General features: G+C 51.0%; 1 protein-coding gene across 1 annotated transcript; it reads left to right on the forward strand.

Moving 5' to 3' along the window:
* Positions 1-10,759: 10,759 nt before the first annotated feature.
* On the forward strand, positions 10,760-15,953 carry HMG20B (high mobility group 20B). Its single transcript, XM_037042517.1, has 10 exons — positions 10,760-10,833; positions 11,114-11,169; positions 11,598-11,706; positions 12,250-12,453; positions 13,015-13,135; positions 13,336-13,382; positions 13,656-13,728; positions 13,996-14,211; positions 14,893-15,025; positions 15,578-15,953. Exons 2-10 carry the CDS (start codon positions 11,132-11,134, stop codon positions 15,588-15,590), a joined length of 954 nt encoding a protein of 317 aa, XP_036898412.1. The 5' UTR covers positions 10,760-10,833; positions 11,114-11,131; the 3' UTR covers positions 15,591-15,953.
* Positions 15,954-18,316: the final 2,363 nt, after the last annotated feature.

Genomic DNA, 18,316 nt, shown 5'->3' on the forward strand with positions numbered 1-18,316 from the left:
TTTAATGAGCTTTGAATGTGCCAAGCGCCCCAGGTGGAATTTCTCGCCCAGCTGGGAAGGAGGCACAGCAAGTTTCTTCTAACTCAGAGAGCAGAGAGCGGGCTCAGGAGCGCACTATGCTCACCTGACACGAGTCAGGTGTATGCACTTGGGTGGCCAGTGTCCTGGACGCTTCCCCACCCTCCTCCAACTGCCCTCCCAGACTAGCTGGGTTACCACACAAGCGGTTTCAAGTTTGAACAAGCGCTGGATGTAGTTCCCCCACCACCACCCCTGCCCTGGCCTCCGGGCCTCCTCCAGCAATGGTCTTAAACCTGCATGGCCAGAATCATGGGGGCTAGACCCGCACCCCTCCTAGCTGACCCAGCTGGGATAAGCCCATTAATTTCATGGGGCCTCAGTACCCCCAGCTCTAGAATGGGTATATTTTAACAGTGATAGAAGTGTTAGTTATTAATATTCTCAGCCAGAAAGTCTTCTCAGCACCCCCTGGGTCCCTGTCAGTTGTCACTCTGGACTCCCACAGTGCCCTGGTCTACCCCATCACAACCTTGATGTCTGCTCTCTCCCCCTTGGGGCTGTAACTGTCTGCCCTGCTCACCTGTGATCCACATGGAGGCAGGGATCAGGGCAGTCTTAGTCACTGCATTGTCCCCAGCAATGCCTGGCACATGGTAGGAGCTCAAGAGATATCTGAGAGAATAGAATGGTAGTTACCTGAGGGAAGGCTATTGGGGGAGGAGGAAGGAGGCAAAGAGAGTGAAATACATGGTGAGGGAAGGAGACTAGGCTTCGGTGACAAGTGCACAATGGAGTACATAGATGTCAGATTATGAAATTGTACACTTACTAGTTATATAATGTTATTAACCACTGTTACCCCAACACATTTAATTAGAATGAAAATAAATATCTGTCAAACACTTGAATGGTGGACATACAGGCAGAGAGTCAGAAATTCAGATAGAAACTGGGGAATAGACAGGACTTATAAACTTGAGGTTCAGGCAGCTGAAATGGTGCCAGCTCAGTCTCCACACTGACATAGACCACCCACCAAAACACACACTCTTTCTTGGAAAGAAGCCTGAAAACTGGGTATGGGGGGGCCCATGGGGGGAGAGAGAGAGAGAATGCAGCAAAAGAGCGGAGATAAGGCTAGACCGCTTTGGAGGAGATAAAGAGATAAGGACAGATAAGAACCTCAATTTTTTCCTCCCTGCGAGTCAGGCTCCCTTTAGATTTCGCCAAGGGAAATGAAAGATGACTTTTGAAAATACTCGCTTAAGCTTTTCATTTCCATTCCTCACCTCCTTTCATCTCATCACACCCTTAGGAGACTTAACATCACTTCATTGTTCATTTTCCAGAAGAGAACACTGAGGCTCAGACTGGTACTAGAGGGCTCAGCAACGTGTGACCATTATCTTTGAGTTACATGTATCCCCCAGCAGAGGAGTTGCCTGAAAAGGAAAAGGCGGCTCAGTATTCACTCTTCCATCAGCTTCCTGCCTGGGGCAGGAACCCAGGAAGAACATCCAGGGGAGCAGCCCTGGGGGGGGCAGACAAAGCACCAGCAAGAGGGGGTAGCCCAACACCTCTCTGGGTTCTGGTCCTGCTGGAGCCGGCTTCCTGGCCCTGACTGTGGGGAAGGCAAGAACAAGGCTTCCCGTGGTACTGGGGCCCAGCTGGGGAGCTGCCCCAGAGTCATGTCGTGTCATACATTCATTCATGGAGTCTTTCATTCAGTGGATCTGGCCTTATGCGAAGCAAAGCTGGGGCCCTAAAGATTCGAAGCCCCTAGTCTGAGGAACAAGAACAGAGCTAGACCCTCCCAGTCTCCCACAGTCAGGGGCTCAGCGAAAGAAATGAGACCTGGAAGGCTGATGAATGGCAGATGAGTCAGGACTTTAGAACCGAGGACCCAAAATAGGATTTTGAGAGAAAATAAGGTGGGGCGGGGTGGGGGCCATCAGATCAAAAGTCCTATGGAGGTGGGGATGGGGCAGTTTATTCCGAGGCAGGCCTCAGCTGCAGGTTGGGCAACCAGTGGAGGGCATATGTGCCCCAACTAAGAGGGGGTATCCGATTTGCTGAAAGATCAGACACGGCTCTGCCTAGAGCTCAGGTGGCAAACACAAGGCCTGCGGGCTGAATCTGGCCTCCACGTTGTTTTATCCGGCCTGGCACCTTCTAGCCAGTAGCAGCGCCGAGCTCTCGATTAACTTTAGGAGTAGTTACATTCACGCAGTCCTACAGTTACATTCGACCCTTTGAAGGCAACTGTGAGGCTGATGTGGCCCCGGTGAAAATGAGTTTGAACCTCCTGGAGAGGGAGGGAGGTTCGGAAGGAGAGATCCATGCCCAGCACTTGGAACAGGACAGACAGACAGGCTTGGAGTCAGGAGAGACGCAAACAGGCTCCCATATGCCCAGAGCATCCCCAGCTGCCCCTGACGCTAGACCAGCGTCCCCCGCTCCCCTGGCCAGAAATCTGATGTCCTGATGGCCCCAGTCCAGCCTCGGACCTGGGGAGGAGACAGAGGGAGGGGGTGGGGGTTTTCCCTTTAATCTTCTCTCTCTGACTCAAGCCCAGGATGACTAGGGCTTGGGTGTGGAAGGAGAAAGGGGAAGGAGGATTTTGAGGTTGAACACAAACGTCCTTAGACCACAGGGTGGCTGGGGGGCGGGCGCGTGACATTAGATCACTTTGTGTGAGAGGCAGCTGTCCTGTGCATTGTAACACTCCTAGCCTCCACCCACTCCATGCCAGGAGCATCTCTCTTTCCCAGTCATGACAACCAAAAAATATCTCCAGACATGGCCCAGTGTCCCTTGGGGGACTGAATTGTCCCATGTGGGAACCCGCTGCACTAGAAAATTCTTCGTTTGATTCTTAGGGAACAATAAGAGCTAAGGCTTCATGTAGCAGGGACCGGTCAGGTCTGGTTCTGAGCACCAAGCTTGAATTAAACTTACTCAGTCCTTCCAATGACCTCACTACTTTCATGAGGTCGTTACTCTCCCACTTCACAGAGATGCAAACTGAGGAACAGAAAGTTTTGGTAAGTTGCTCAAGCCACACAGCTGGGGCTCAGCACTACATCCCTGAGCATCTGGGAGTACCCTCTTCTCAGATACTTGAGGTCCCTGTCCCCACACCTTTTCATTTCAGCAGCTGCTACCCCTGGGCTTCTGTGCTTCCCCTTTCCACTCTCAGTCTTTCAACCTCATTAAAGGGACCCCCTGTATTGAATTCATTCTGCAATAAAGCCCCAGGAGCCCTGCCTACACCCTGACTCTTCCTGGGGGTGGAGAAGAGTTGAACCACCCATGTTGGCAAATAGGCATTAAAATTTTAAATGGCAAGGGCCACAACCCATCAATTTCATGACGTTCTCTTTACCCTGGCCCAGCAGTCCATGGGCCCCTGAAAGCAGGTCCAGGACGTGTGTAGCTGGAGCTGTGATGCTGGGAAGGACCCTAAGGTGCATCAGCCAGGACTCGCTAACACGGGCTGGGCCAGTTCCTTGATGAGACGTTACCCAGTGTCAGAGGGACTGAGGCAGGCACTGTTGCACACCAAACATATAAAGGCACTCGGAGAAAGGGTACTATGTGGAAGGAGCAGATATGCAAGCTGATGTTTACAGCAAGAGGGCAGTGTGATCACAAAAGCAAGATCTGCCCTCAGAGCTTTTAATATATTTCTATACACATGCACACGTGTAGGCATGTGTTGGGCTTTGTATTGTGTCCCTCTAAAGTTAATATGAGGAAGTCCTAACCCCCAGGACCTCAGATTTTGACCTTATTTGGAAACAGAGCAGTTGCAGATGGAATTAGCTGTCACACTGGAGTGGGCTGGGCTGTCACACACAAGATGACTGGTGATGTTATATGAAGGGGGAATTTGGACACAGACTCACATGCACAGGGAGAACGTCATGTGACTACAGAGGCAGAGACGAGGTGATGCTCCTACAAGCGGGAAATGCCGGAAACTGCCAGCAAACCACTGGCAGCTGGAAGAGAGAATGGAACAGCTTCTCCCTTACAATTCTCAGTAGGACCCAATCCAGACCAAGTCCTTGGTCTTGGAATTCCAGCCCCCCGGAGCTGCAGGACAATAAATTTCTGTCGTTTAAGGCACCCACGTGTGATGCTTTCTTCATGCAGCCGTAGGACACTGAAGCAACGTGTGCATGTGTTTAGTAAGAAATGTAACAAGCTGATGAAGGGGACTATAGTAGACTCAATACACTCCTTTATTTTATTTTTTAAATTTTATTTATTTATCTTTAGAGAAGAAGAGAAGGAGAGAGGGAGAGAAACATCAATGCATGGTTGCCTCTCGTGCATCCCCCACTGGAAACTGGCCTGCAACCGCGGCATGTGCCCTGACTGGGAATCGAACTGCGATCCTTTGGTTCGCAGGCCCGTGTGCAATCCACTGAGCTATGCCAGCCAGGGCTACACTATTTTAATTTTGTGTGAATTAAATTGATTTGGGCAATATTTGCATTAAAGGATTAATTTCAGAAATAGCCCTGGCTGGTGTGGCTCAGCGGATTGAGTGCAATACTGCGAACCAAAGCGTCATCAATTTGATTTCCAGTCAGGGCACATGCCTGGGTTGCAGGCCAGGTCCTCAGTTGGGGGCTCTCAAGAGGTAACCACATACTAATGTTTCTCTCCTTCTCTTTCTCCCTCTCTTCCCCTCTCTAAAAATAAATAAATAAAATCTGGAAAAGAAAAAGAAATAAGCCCTGGCTGGTGTGGCTCAGTGGGTTGAGCGCCAGCCTATGAACCAAGGGGTTACTGGTTCGATTCCCAGTCAGGGCACATGCCTGGGTTTCGAGCCAGGTCCCCAGCTGGGGGTGTGCAAGAGGTAATTGATCTCTCACCATCAATATTTCTTCCACTTTCTTTCTCCCTACCTTCCCCTCTCTCTAAAAATAAATAAATAACATTTTTAAATAAGATAAATACAAAGTTTACGCCATCCTGAATGGATCTCATATTTCTAGGGTTACAAATTGGGATATTCTTCCTGGTTGGACACCATAAAAATTTCCAAATGAAGCATAGAAATGAGGGCATAGAGACTAACACAAAATTATGTGCCTCAGACCCATAACAGTCATGTGCCTATGGTTACTGGTTATACTGAGAGGTACGAATTGAGAGAACTTTACAATGCCAGGAAAACCAATTTATAATTTGGGGGAAAAAGGATATGCTTTCAGATGAATGTGTGAACAATGTAAAGTCAAACACAATAAACTCTGCTTGTTGGGGATTGTGGTGTGTATGAATGGTATGAACGGGACTGAATACACCTGTTTCTCTAGAAAATATAGCAAGGCACTTTCTTTCCCCAGAAAAAACACAGGGTGGGGCAAAGGTAGGTTTACAGTTGTGAGTACTTGAAAAACAGTATTTATTTTCATATTACTATGTATTAACTATTGTACTATTTTTGCATATGAACAGCTGTAAACTTACTTTTGTTCCACCCTGTATTTATCTTTATCTGATGCATTTATGTTGTTAAGATATTATTAAACATAATGAAAAGGAGAGGTGCTTTTTTAAAGTAGTTTTTTTAAAGATTTTATTTACTTATTTTTAGAGAGAGGGGAAAGGGAGAGAAACATCAGTGTGTTGTTGCCTCTCATGCACCTACTACTGGGGACCTGGCCCACAACCCAGGCAATCGAACCAGTAACCCCTTGGTTCACAGGCCGGTGCTCAACCCACTAAGCCACACCAGCCAAGGCAAGAGGTGCTTTTTTTAAGACTACAGTTTACATTTAATATTAGTGTGTACTAGTTTCAGGTGTATAGCACAGTGGTTAGACAATATATATCTTACAAAGTGTTCCCCTGATATGTCCAGTACCCAGCTGGGACCACACGTAGTTATTACAGTATCATTGACTGTATTTCCTGTGCTGTACTTTATATCCCCGTGACTGTTCTATAACTACCAATCTGTACTTGTCAGTAACTTCACCTTTTCCACCCAGTCCCCCACCTCCCTCCCCTCTGGCAACCATGAGTCCGTTCTCTGCATTTAGGAGTCTGTTTCTGTTTTGTTTGTTCATTTATATTGTTCCTTAGATTCCACATACTAGTGAAATTGTATGGTATTTGCCTTTCTCTGACTGACTTGTTTCACTTAGCATGAGATTTCTTTCTTTTCTATGGCTGAGTAATATTCAATTGTATACATTCTTTACAGCTTTTTTATCCACTCGTCTGTTGTTGGGCACTTGGGCGGCTTTCACAGCTTGTGGATTGGAAATGACTCTTCAGTGAACATCGGGGCGCATACATTGGGTTGGCCAAAAGTTCACTTAGTTTTCTCCCCGAGATGACTCTAGTGGTGCTTAGTTGTCTTTAACTTCATTCAAAACAATGTTGTTAGATTGTGACAGCTGTCATATCAGCATTCATTTAAAAAACTTAGCAAGCCCTGGCTGGTGTGGCTCAGTGGCCCGAGTGCCAGCTTGCAAACCAAAAGGTCACCGGTTCCATTCCCAGTCAGGGCACATGCCTGGGTTGTGGGCCAGGTCCCCAGTTAGAGGCAACAGATCACACATCAATGTTTCTCTCCCTCTCTTTCTTCCTCCCTCCCTCTCTCTCTAAAAATAAAATTTTAAAAATCTTTAAAAAAATTTTGTAAAATTGATGAACTTTTGTGTAGCCATTGTACTACTGAAGATTGAAGAAGATACACATTTTCAGCAAATTATGCTTTATTATTTCAAGTAAGCTAAAAACACAGCTGAAACACACACACACACACACAGAGATTTGTGCAGTGTGTGGAGAAGGCTCTTCGACTGACTGTGTCAAAAGAAGGTGTCAGAAGTGGTTTGGGAAGGTTCTTGATGCTATTGACATTTTGGCCAAATAATTCTTTGCTGTGGGGCTGCCTTATGCGTTAGAAGATGTTTAGCAGCACCCCTGGCTTCTACCCACTAGAAGCCAAGAGCAGGAGATAGCCAACATACTCAAAATATCCAAATCAATAAAGTTACTGGTGAAAATGAAAAATGTGCTTTTATTTTAGGGAAAAAAACATATGGACTTTTTGGCCAACTCAATATATTCTTTCATATCAGTGTTTTTGGTTTCTTCATATATATATATATACCCAGAAGTGGGACTGCTGGGTCATAAGGCAGTTTGATTTTTAATTTTTTGAGGTAATCCCTACTCCTTTCCAAAGAGTGTGGCTGCAGGAGTCTTCATTCCTGCCAACAGTGCACCAGGGTTCCCTTTTCTCCACATCCTCGCCAAAACTTGTTCGTTGATTTCTTGATGATGGCCACTCTGACAGGTGCAAGATATTTTTCTTGATGCCAGGGAGCTACAAACTGCTTTCGAAATCGACCTTAAAACCCTTCATTTCTGAGCTCCTACCCTTTGCGATAGCATGGATGGAACTGGAGAGCATTACGCTAAGTGAAGTAAGCCAGGCAGTGAGGGACAAATACCATATGATCTCATCTTTAACTGGAACATAATAAACAAAAGAAAAAAGCAAACAAAATATAACCATAATCATTAAAATTAAGAAAAATCTAACAATAGCCAGAGGGGAGGGGGAGGGGACAGCAGGGAGAAGGGTTTTCAGGAACTACTATAAAGGACACGTGGACAAAACCAAGGGGGAGGGTGGAAGCAAGGGAGGGAGGTGGGTTTGGAAAGGGTGGGGGGAGGGGTGGGGAGAAAATACAGACAACTGTAATTGAACAACAATAAAATAATTTAAATTAAAACAACAACAAACCCTGGCTGGTGTAGCTCAGTGGATTGAGCCTGGGCCTGTGAATCACATGATTGTGGTTCGATTCCCAGTCAGGGCACATGCTTGGGTTGCAGGCCAGTTCCCGGTCCCCAGCAGGGGACCCATGAGAGGCAACCATACATTGATATTTCTCTCTCTCTCTCCTTCCCTTTCCCTCTAAGATAAATAAATAAAATCTTAAAAAACAAACAATAAAACCCTTCATTTCTCTTTGACGTGCAGGAAGAGTCCTGAATTCCTTGCCTGGACCTTGGGAGGGAAAAAACAGTTTCTATGGCAACACTGAACTTGTCCATGGAAGGAAAGAGGCCAGGCTCAGGGGGCGGATCTTCTCCTGTTTTCAGCTTGGAAATCTTACCTAGATTTTTTTTTAATATGCTGATTTATACTTTCAAAATTTTAATATTCAGGATAGACAACATATTTGTGTGAAATCTGCTGAATCTGGAACGATAAAAGCCACTTCTAACTGGTGACTATATTTCTGTGTGCAGTGTTTTGTCATCTTCATATTTTAGCAATAACGTTCGGAGATAAGAATGTATGGCCTGGCCTGCCGCTTTTTTTATGTCACATGTATCTCTCTAGCCAATGAGTACAAAGGAAGAAGAAGGGGGTTTGTGATAAGTGAACAAAGTGAAATATGTATGCTTAATCTTCTGGGAATTTTCACCTGACACATATTTAAAAATTGAATGAAAACCTCAGTTAGAACAATAACAACAAAAGAAATATTATAATGTGAAAAGCAACAAAAGATGTCATTCAATTGCTCGACGTCATTAAAAGTTGGGACGCACTTAAGAATGTGATTAGAATTCTGAATATTTGTGTTTGCTGTCACTCTCACCTGGATTGCTTCTGGTGGGGCAGAGAGCGGAAAGGGGGCCCGGGAGACCACAAGGCTGGTGAGGCAGCAGAGCAGGAATTTGGGTGTGTCAAGATTCTGGGGCACAGTTATCCTCTTAGTCAGATGTAAATCATATCATAAAATGTACTATTTAAATGTATAGTTGCATGGTTTTTAGTTCATTTCCAGAGTTACTAGAACATTTTGATTTCCCAAAAAGACACCTCATCCTATCAGCAGTCCCTCCTATCCCCCCGTCCATTAATTCTCCTTCTCCTCTCCTCTCCTCTTCCTCCTTCTTCCCCCGCCTCCCCCCTCCTTCTTATATGGTGCCAAAACCCAGGAACAAATTACCAAATTCTGCTGCTGTGAACACTGTTGCATACCTCCTAACTAATTCTTTATCTCCAGGCAGCCATGAATCCACTTCCTGTCTCTCTGGATTTGCCTGTTCTGGACATTTCATACAAATGGAATCTTACACTATGTGGCCTTTTGTGACTGGCATCTTTTACTGAGCATCATGTTTCAAAATTCACCACTTTTATAGCATGATTCAGCAATTTATTCCTTTTTTGTGGCCAATAATATTCTGTTGTTCGTATCATATTCTATTGGACGTTATTTTGGCTGTCTAGTAATCAATTGATGGGCACTTGAGTTGTTTCTACTTTTGGGGTATTGTGAATTCTGCTGCTGTGAACACTGTTGCATAGGTTTTTGTCTTCTCTTGGGCAGATACCTAGAAGTGGAATTGCTGGATTGAATGGTAACTCCACATTTATTTAACCTTTTGAGGAGCTGCCAGACTGTTTTACACGCCAGCTGTACCTGCTTGTTTGGAAATGTACAGGATTCATTCATTCATTTAGTTAATGAAAATGTATCAAGCAGCTCCTGTGGGCACTGTTCTATGTGCTGGGAATACAGCAATCAACAAACAGGCAAGTCATAAGGAGGAAATGGATATATGGAGGAAAATAAGACAGAGTGTATGGGGTGGGGTTCAAGCCTGGGAAAGCCTCACTCAGAAGGTGACATTTGAACGAAGACCTGAAGGAGGTCGAGCAGTGAGCCAGGCAGATAGCCATGGCAGGTGGAGAGATCAGCGAGTGCAAAGACCTAGAGATGGGAATGAATGAAATGGATGGATGTATTGGAGGAACGTGGAGGAAGCCATGTGTGGAGTAAGGACGGGGAGAGTGGAGAGAGTTGAAGGCAGAAGATGATGTCTGGCAGAATGTTAAGGATCTAATGGGCCTGTTGTGAGCACCCAGTGATTGCTACTGGCATTCTGGGAGCAACAGCAGCCCTAGCCCAGACCATGAGAAGACCAGGCTACTGCCTGGGGCTCCCCAAGATTCAAGGGCAGAGCCTCCTGCCCCTCTAGCTTCACGAGATCCTAGCAGCCTTCTTGTCCCACCACCTTTCCCCAAATGCTTCCGGCCCAGCTCCTAATCCCAGCCCCAGCCTGACCAGGCTCCTGGTCTCAACTTCACAGAATCCCAGACTCCTGGTCCTGGACATCGTCAACGTCTGCACTGTACAGCGGGGAGAGCAGCTCCAGCCCAGGCTCACAGTAGGACCAGGCACAGAGGGGCGTCCAGGGCGCCTAAATCCGGTCAAGAAAAGGGAAACTTCTCTGCCAGGTTTGCAGAGTGCTAAGAACCTGTTCCACCTTGCCCTGAGGCTCCGGGCTGCCCCTAAGGTCTTTAACCTATTCCTTAGCGACCTGCGCCCGTTCCTGTGGCAACTGGGGCGGGGCCAAAGTCTGTCAGACAGGAGCCAGGAACCTCTTCCTCGGCGGAGTCCGCGTCGTTCCTACTGGCCCTTTAAGAGGCTCCGCCCGGCGAGGCCTCAAAGCTCCCTGATTAGTCCCGAGAGCGGCCGAGTGCAGCCGAACTTGACGCACCGCCTGCAGCCTTCCCCGTCCACCTCCCACGCGGCTAAGGAGACGCCTCAGCCAATCGCAGACCGGCGCGCCGACCTTCATCTGCATGGTCACACCCCAGGGAAAGGATGCACCCCAATCCGACCGCTGATGGAGACCATCATTAGCTTGCCGGGGGCGGAGTGGGGCGGGGCGGATGGCAGGGGCGGGCTCCGGGCGGTTGGTTGGAGAGTCGCAGCAGCCGAGAGGTCCGGGAAAGTTTCTTTGGAGGTGAAAACAGCCGCGGAACTCGGGGCCCTGTGAGGGGCCGGGGGCGCGGGGGTCTCGGTGCTGGGACGGGGCTGCTTCCAAGCCAGCGGGGGAGGACCAGGGCTTCCTGGGGGCCGGTCGCCCAACAAAGGATCCCTGGGGCGCCCTCTCTGGAGGCCCTCCCAGCCCTGGGATCCGGCCCCCCCCAGCCGCTTCGGGCCCCGCATTCCTGGTCTCCCCAGCCGGGCCCCGCCGTAGGCGGCTCGGGCGCCCCTTACTCGGTCACATGTCTGCGTTCCAGGTGCGGCCGGGAGCGGCCATGTCCCACGGTCCTAGGCAGCCCGGCGCGGCCGTCGCGTGAGTGCGACTTCCCCTCCCATAGTCCACTCGGGATTGCAGCTCAGCCCCCGCCCACCCACTCGGAACTCCTCGAATCTGGCTCCCGTCTTCACTCCCTGCCACCAGGGCAGGCCCTCCCCTAGGGCCCCGTCTGGCTTCTCTTCCTCCCCCGGGCTCCAGTCCCTCGCAGGAGTCCCTACTGGCTGCCCCCATCAGGGGTCGAGCCTCCTCGCTTCTGCCGTATCTGCCGGCAGGGATGTGGGTGACCTGGGCGTCCTGTGTCTTCAGTCTCTCCCAGGAGTCCCTACTGGCTCCTTTAGTGCTCCTTATCCGACCCCCGGACCTTGACCCCGAGAGGCCCCTGCTCCCAGGACTCAGGCCCCCTCTCTGCCAGCTCCGCCGTCGGGGTTAGGGGTGAGGGTGACTTTGGCGTCCCGTGACTCCAGGCCGGCGGGTGGCAAGGCTCCTGGACAGCATGGAGGCTTCGTGGTGGCTGTCAAACAAGAGCGCGGGGAAGGCCCGCGAGCCGGCGAGAAGGGGTCCCACGAGGAGGAGGTGAGAATCCCTGCATTGTGATGGGGGAGGCTCTGGGTCTCATTCCCAGGCTCCAACCCTCACTTCAGACTAGGTTTGAATTCGCTATGACTCCGCCCACAGACCAGATTTCCCTCCTGAAGGTGAGACCCCGCCCCGTACTAGATGCCACGCCCCATAAGGTCCACAGCTACTCTAAACTCAGGCCCCACCCACCACCGAATGCCAGCTCCTCCCACTATTCCACTTCTCAGGTGAAAGCACCTTTTGGTGATCCTGTGGGCCCTTCCTCCGTGGCAAGGATGCCACGCTCATAATTACAGAGGCCACACCCAAAACGCTGCCCAGCCCTGAACATCTATTCCCAGTACTTCTGATACTCCTCACTTGGGTCCATGGTTCCTCTAACACTCCTTATAATCCTAACTCCTAACCTGGCCACAACTCCAGATCTTCCGGGTTCTACCTCCTAGATAGCCCCGCCCACGTCTTCCAAGACCCCGCCCCTCTGGCCCCGCCCCAGCCCTCCAGGCCTCTCCCAATGGAGTTGTTCTGGTTCCGCAGCCAGTGAAGAAACGTGGCTGGCCCAAAGGCAAGAAGCGGAAGAAGATCCTTCCAAATGGTCCCAAAGCACCTGTCACTGGCTATGTGCGCTTCCTGAATGAGCGGCGTGAGCAGATTCGCACGCGCCATCCGGACCTACCCTTTCCTGAGATCACCAAGATGCTGGGTGCAGAGTGGAGCAAATTGCAACCCACAGAGAAGCAGGTGGATGGCAGGGGGTGGCGGATGGGGCTGGCCTGAGACCACTGACCTCCCATCAGCCACTCAGATACCCCTGCAGCCACATCCCCAAAAGGACCTGTGTGGAAAGGCTGTCTTTCCTCCTGGAGAACTGTGGGGAGGATAGCAGTAGGGAGACTAGACATAAAACTTAATCAGTGTGGTCACCCAACATCTAAAGAAGCAGGGGTGGAGGCTGGTTTTTATTTATGTGAAACCCGATTTTCAAATCCTGGTGAAAAAACACCAAGTGTTTGCACCCTCATAAGTAGGATTTCAACGGGCAAAATAGGTGAAGAAGGGCAAGCATAGGTGTGAGAGCCTGCAGTCACTCAGACACCATGGGGTAATTTATAAAGGCTGAGGGTGGAGTGGGGAGCCAGGAGGTACCCTGTGCAGTAGGCTGAAGGACCAGCTTTTGTCTGGAGGGTAAGCACGTAACTCGGAATGTGCAGCAGTGAAATGAGTGATGGAGATGGGGGCCTTGGCCTTGGGGACCTCCCCTGCCCTAGGGCTGGGCCAAGCCTTCTCGTGCTGCCCTGCCAGCGGTACCTGGACGAGGCCGAACGGGAGAAGCAGCAGTACATGAAGGAGCTGCGGGCGTACCAGCAGTCAGAAGCTTACAAGATGTGCACTGAGAAGATCCAGGAAAAGAAGATCAAGAAAGGTGAGAAGGGTCCCAGCCCACAGGCAGCTAAGTGCATGCTCTGAGAAGGGTGACCCTGGAGACTGACCCACCCCCTCCATGGGGCTCCCATGGGGGGAGGGGAAGAAGGGTGTTCGGGCAGGGGGAACAACACATTCAAAGCAGAGCAGAGTCAGAGGAAACCTGGGAGGCTGACCCTGCCCTCCTCCCTCCCCCACCAGAGGACTCGGGCTCCGGGCTCATGAATACCCTCTTGAATGGACACAAGGTAAGTGCCCCTCCTCTAAGGAGAGCACCTAGGTGAGAAAGGTCTGGAAGTCTTGAGGTCCCTGGGTGAAGCCCCTGGGTGAGCCAGCTCCAGTGCTCACAGGAAGTGAGTAGCCCTCCTCCATCCTGTGTGAGCAGAGCAGGGGCAGCCACACTGTGGGAATGTTGTTAAATGGACTGTGATCTGAGTGGTTCAGTGGGGTCTTCCAAGCTTGGGGGATGGCCCAGAGGGTGTTTGCATGCTCCCTAAACATTGCCACCTGTCTTGTCCCAGGGTGGGGACTGCGATGGTTTCTCCACCTTCGATGTCCCCATTTTCACTGAAGAGTTCTTGGACCAAAACAAAGGTGAGCACCCACTAGGGGTTCCTGGGGAAACAAGTGTTGGGAGAGAAGGTGGGCCAAAAGAGGGCTTCAAGGCAGGAGGCAGTGAGTGGGCTGTGTTTACCCCTAAAAACCGAGCCATATTCCTTTCCTGCCCCTCAGCCCTGGGAGCTAAAGCGGGGGCGGGGGGGGGGGCTGGTAGCGGAGCACTGGCTGGCTCCGGCATTGTCCCCCGGCAGAGAGTAGGGGGAGGGAGCCCTAGGCTCTGACCTGTCTCCACACTGCATGCAGCACGGGAGGCGGAGCTGCGACGCCTGCGGAAGATGAACGTGGCCTTCGAGGAGCAGAACGCAGTGCTGCAGAGGCACACACAGAACATGAGCAGCGCGCGTGAGCGCCTGGAGCAGGAGCTGGCACTGGAGGAGCGGCGGACGCTGGCGCTGCAGCAGCAGCTCCAGGCGGTGCGCCAGGCGCTCACCGCTAGCTTCGCCTCGCTGCCTGTCCCGGGTGCGGAAGCCCCGACCCGCCCGCACAGTCTGGTCGCGCTAACCCAGCCATCTACTACCTCGAGCCCCACCCCCGGGTCACGGGGAGTCTTGCCCCTGGTGGCCCCACCTCCCTGCCTTGACCCGGGACACAGCGAACCCATCCTCCGTGAGCCTCTACCCCACTGACCCTGCTTCTTTTCACAAGTTGAGCCTGGCTCCGTTTGACCACTTCCCTGCCCCAGCATTGTGTACACCTGCCTCTGCCCCCCTCCCTGCCCTCGTTGACCTCTTCCCCAGTTACCCTAAGCTCTTCCAACCCCCCAGTCCTGCTCCACCTCTTGTCAGCAGCAACCCCCCCCACCCTCACTGACCCCAGCAACCCCATCCATCCCTGCCTTTAGTGATTGTCTTGCACCAGCTTTAATTTCCTCTCCCTCACTAGACCCCATGCCCCCCACCGCGACCTCCTCCTGACCTACTAACATCTTCTGACTCCACCTCCCCACCTTCTCCCTCAGCTGACCTTTACTCAAGTCCAGATGCCCTGACCCCTCACCCGACTCCTGACATGCGCCAAGGGCCCCTTCCCCAGGACCCTTCCTTTACAGACCCTGATCCTCTGACCTTTGCTCCCGTGGAACCCCAGTCACCGAGCCGACTCCACAATGGGCTAGACTGACTGGCCCCCTGCCATTCCCAGGCACAGGGGAGACGCCCACACTCAGCACTCTGGACTTCTACATGGCCCGGCTGCATGGAGCCATTGAACGCGATCCTGCCCAGCATGAGAAACTCATCATTCGCATCAAGGAGATCCTGGCCCAAGTCGCCAGGTGTGTGCCTGGGTGCCCCACCCCTCGCCCACCTGCTCAGCCCAGGTGGGGCAGCCCTGTATGGGCAACTGCCTCAGGCTAGGCCTGCTTTGGTCTACCTCTATGGAAATGTCTGCATTTCACCCTCCAGTGGGTTTCCCTGAGTCTGTAGGCACTGCCAGGGTGGGATCCAGCAGCTTAATCTTTCTCTGAGGGTTTGGTGCATTCGGGAGTTACCAGGTGGGACTTATCTGATGCATCGGGCATTAGCCAAGTGGTGGGGCCACTGGGAGGTGGGTGCCGAGCATGCTGGGTGCTGTATTAACGCTGCTGGGTGAGCTCTTCCAGCCCGCCTTGGCCAGTTAGATTCATTCTGGGGGGCTAGAACTTCTCCAAGGCTTGGCAGTTAATTCTGGGTGACTTCTGGCTGCCCAATATAGATGGGGTTAACTTCAGGCCCCCCATCCTGACACCCGTGTGGAGGAGCTGGGGTGGCCTCTAGAGCCCCCCAGGATCGTAGCGGGACTGAGATGATGGAGTCCGCCATCATAACTGCCCCCACTTCTGTTGCAGCGAGCATCTATGAGAGTGTTGGTCGCTTCAGCAGCAGATCGGGAGAAGACCAAGCTCTGGTGGTGCCCCTCCCCCACCCCTCCTCCAGGGAGCAGGGGTAGGGGTCCACCCTTTGGGGCCAGGCTCAGTTCTGCACCTTGGGAGCTCCAGGCCCCTAAAATTATTCTATACCACCCCTCTAGCTTTCAACCTCCCCAGTACTCCAAATCCAGAAGAGTCACCTGCCATGACACACACAGCCTCCCAGGGCATGTCATACTACAGGGATGTGGGGACACCATACATGGGCAGCACAACCTGGGACAAGGGGACCCACAGCAGTTCTCCCACTGGGGGAGGGAGAGTGCCACAGGCTACAGCGGCTCTCCGGGATTTGCCCCAGGACACAGGGCAGAGCAAACCCACACCTGTTACACCAGGGAGGACCCGAAGGTGCCGACCACAAGTGCCCACATCAACAGGCACTGGCAGGGCACGCTCATGCCTGGGCAAGGGCCCTCTACCCACAGCCCTCGAGTTCCTACACCCAGAATGGGGGGGCTGGTGCTGACTCCCTTGCCCTCATCCAGCTAAGGGACCCTCATGAAGGTGGCCCCTGTGCCACTGCTTAAATCTGGGCTTTTTAAATTAAAAAATAAAGTGGAATTTGAATTTCAAGCTTGTGTGTGTGTGTTTTATAGGGACTTGGGCCAGAAGATGCCAGGACCCCTCAAGATACCCCTACTGGGGGTCTCAGGCCTGTCCTCCCCCAGCCCCTGACAACCAAGAATCTACTTCCTGTCTCTCGGGATTTGCCTTTTCTGAACACTTCATATAAATGGAATCACACACTGTACCTTTTTGTATCTGGTTTCTCTCACTGAGCCTTTTGTTTTCAAGTTCCATCGGCATTGTAGCAAGTAGCAGTGCTTCACTCCTCACGGCTGAGTAATAGTCCAGTGTGTGGCTAAGCACACTGCGTTTCTCCACTGATGGACGTTTGGGCCGTGTTCCTCTCTTGGCTGCTGTGAACTGAGCTGCCACGAGCATGCGTGCACAGGTTCTTGTCTGAGCTCTTATTTTCAGTTTTCTTGGGTCATCCCCAGGAGTGGACTTGCTGGTTCATATGGTAATTCTACACTTAACTTATTGAGGAAACAGAGACTTCTGCATTTGATGGAATATTTAAAGTATCCTGAAACTCCTCAGGTACAGCCTCTGCCTGCCTTTCCGTCTGAGAGAAAGCTGTCCCTCAGGTCCTCCCTGTGTGCCACTGGTGCCTTTCAAGCTGCTACCCCAGTGGAAAAAATACATATATATGCTGAAACTTTCAGAAACAAATTTGACCAGCACCCATGTTACAGGTTGAATTATATCCCCTCAAAAGATATGTTGTCCTGATTGGTGTGGCTTAATTGGTTGGGCATTGTCCCACAAAGAGAAAGCTCACCGGTTCGATTCCTGGTCAGGGCACAGGTTGCCTAGTTTGCAGGGTCAGTCCCCAGCTGGGGACCCATACACAAGGCAACTGATCGACATTTCTCTCTCATATCAATGTTTCTCTCCCTCTCTTTCTCCCTCCCATCCCCCCCCTAAAAAAAAGTGTCGAAGTCCTAACCCCCAGAACTTCAGAATGTGACCTTATTTGGAAACGGAGTCATTGCAGACAGGAGTTAAGATGAGGTCAGCTTGGAGTAGGGCAGCCCCAACATGACTGGTGTTTCTATAAGAAGATGGAAATTTGGACATGGTCACAGAGGAGACAAGGAATGCTAAGGATTGCGGGCCACCACCCCAAGCCAGGAGAGGCAAAAAAGGATCCCATCCAGGGTCTTGCAGCGTGGTGTTGCTGCCAACCTGATCTTGGACTTCTGGCCTCCAGAACTGTGAGAGAATAACTCTGTTGCTTTAAGCCACCCAGTTTGCGGTACTTTGTTATGACAACCCCAGAAGACTGATACGATGGGACATTGTCACCACACCCCAAGGAATGAGCTTCCTAGTCCTGCCACCTCCCTGGTATCTCCAGGTTTTTGGAGGTTAGCAGGTCTCCTTTAAAGCTGTTGGGGTTTTTTAAAGATTTTATTTATTTATTTTTAGAGAAAGGGAGGGAGAGAGGGGGAGAAACATCAATGTGTGGTTGCCTCTTACACGCCCCCAACTGAGGCCCTGGCCCCCAACTGAGGCCCTGGCCTGCAACCCAGGCATGTGTCCTGACTGGGAATTGATCCCTTGATCCTTTGGTTCACAGGCTGGTGCTCAATCCACTGAGCCTCACCAGCCAGGGCTGTTGTTGTTTTTAATCCTCACCCAAGGATATGTTTATTGATTTTAGAGAGAGAGGAAAGGGGGGGTAGAGAGAGAGATCAGCGTTTGAGAGAGAAATATTGATGGGTTGCCTCCCGTACACACCCTGACTGGGTATCAGACTTGCAACCTCTCAGTGTACAGGACAATGCTCCAACCAAATGAGCTACCCAGCCAGGGCTCCTGTGCAGGTCTTTACATACTTTTAGCTCATGAATATGTCTTCTAAAAGACCATTTTGATCATTTTGGTTTCCCCCCCCCCAATTTTTTAATGTGCACATTTCTGTGGTTTCTAGTGTATTTACAAAGTTGTGCAATCATCGGCACAACCCAATTTCAGAACATTCCATCACTCCAAAAAGAAGCCCTGTCCCTCTTAGCGATCACCCCCAACCCCTTCTCCACAAATTCACTTACTGTAACTGAGGATTTCCCTGTGCTGGACATTTCA

The sequence above is a fragment of the Sturnira hondurensis genome, unplaced genomic scaffold (assembly GCF_014824575.4).
Source record: "Sturnira hondurensis isolate 20B ecotype Veracruz unplaced genomic scaffold, ASM1482457v3 Scaffold0003693, whole genome shotgun sequence".
NCBI lineage: Eukaryota > Metazoa > Chordata > Mammalia > Chiroptera > Phyllostomidae > Sturnira > Sturnira hondurensis.

Excerpts from the sequence above, each read along its gene's own strand:
- HMG20B (XM_037042517.1), top strand. The coding sequence starts at position 11,132 with ATGTCCCACGGTCCTAGGCAGCCCGGCGCGGCCGTCGC. Across the intron at positions 11,170-11,597 it reads CAGCCCGGCGCGGCCGTCGC|GCCGGCGGGTGGCAAGGCTC; the intron begins GTGAGTGCGACT and ends CCGTGACTCCAG. Across the intron at positions 12,454-13,014 it reads TGCAACCCACAGAGAAGCAG|CGGTACCTGGACGAGGCCGA; the intron begins GTGGATGGCAGG and ends CTGCCCTGCCAG.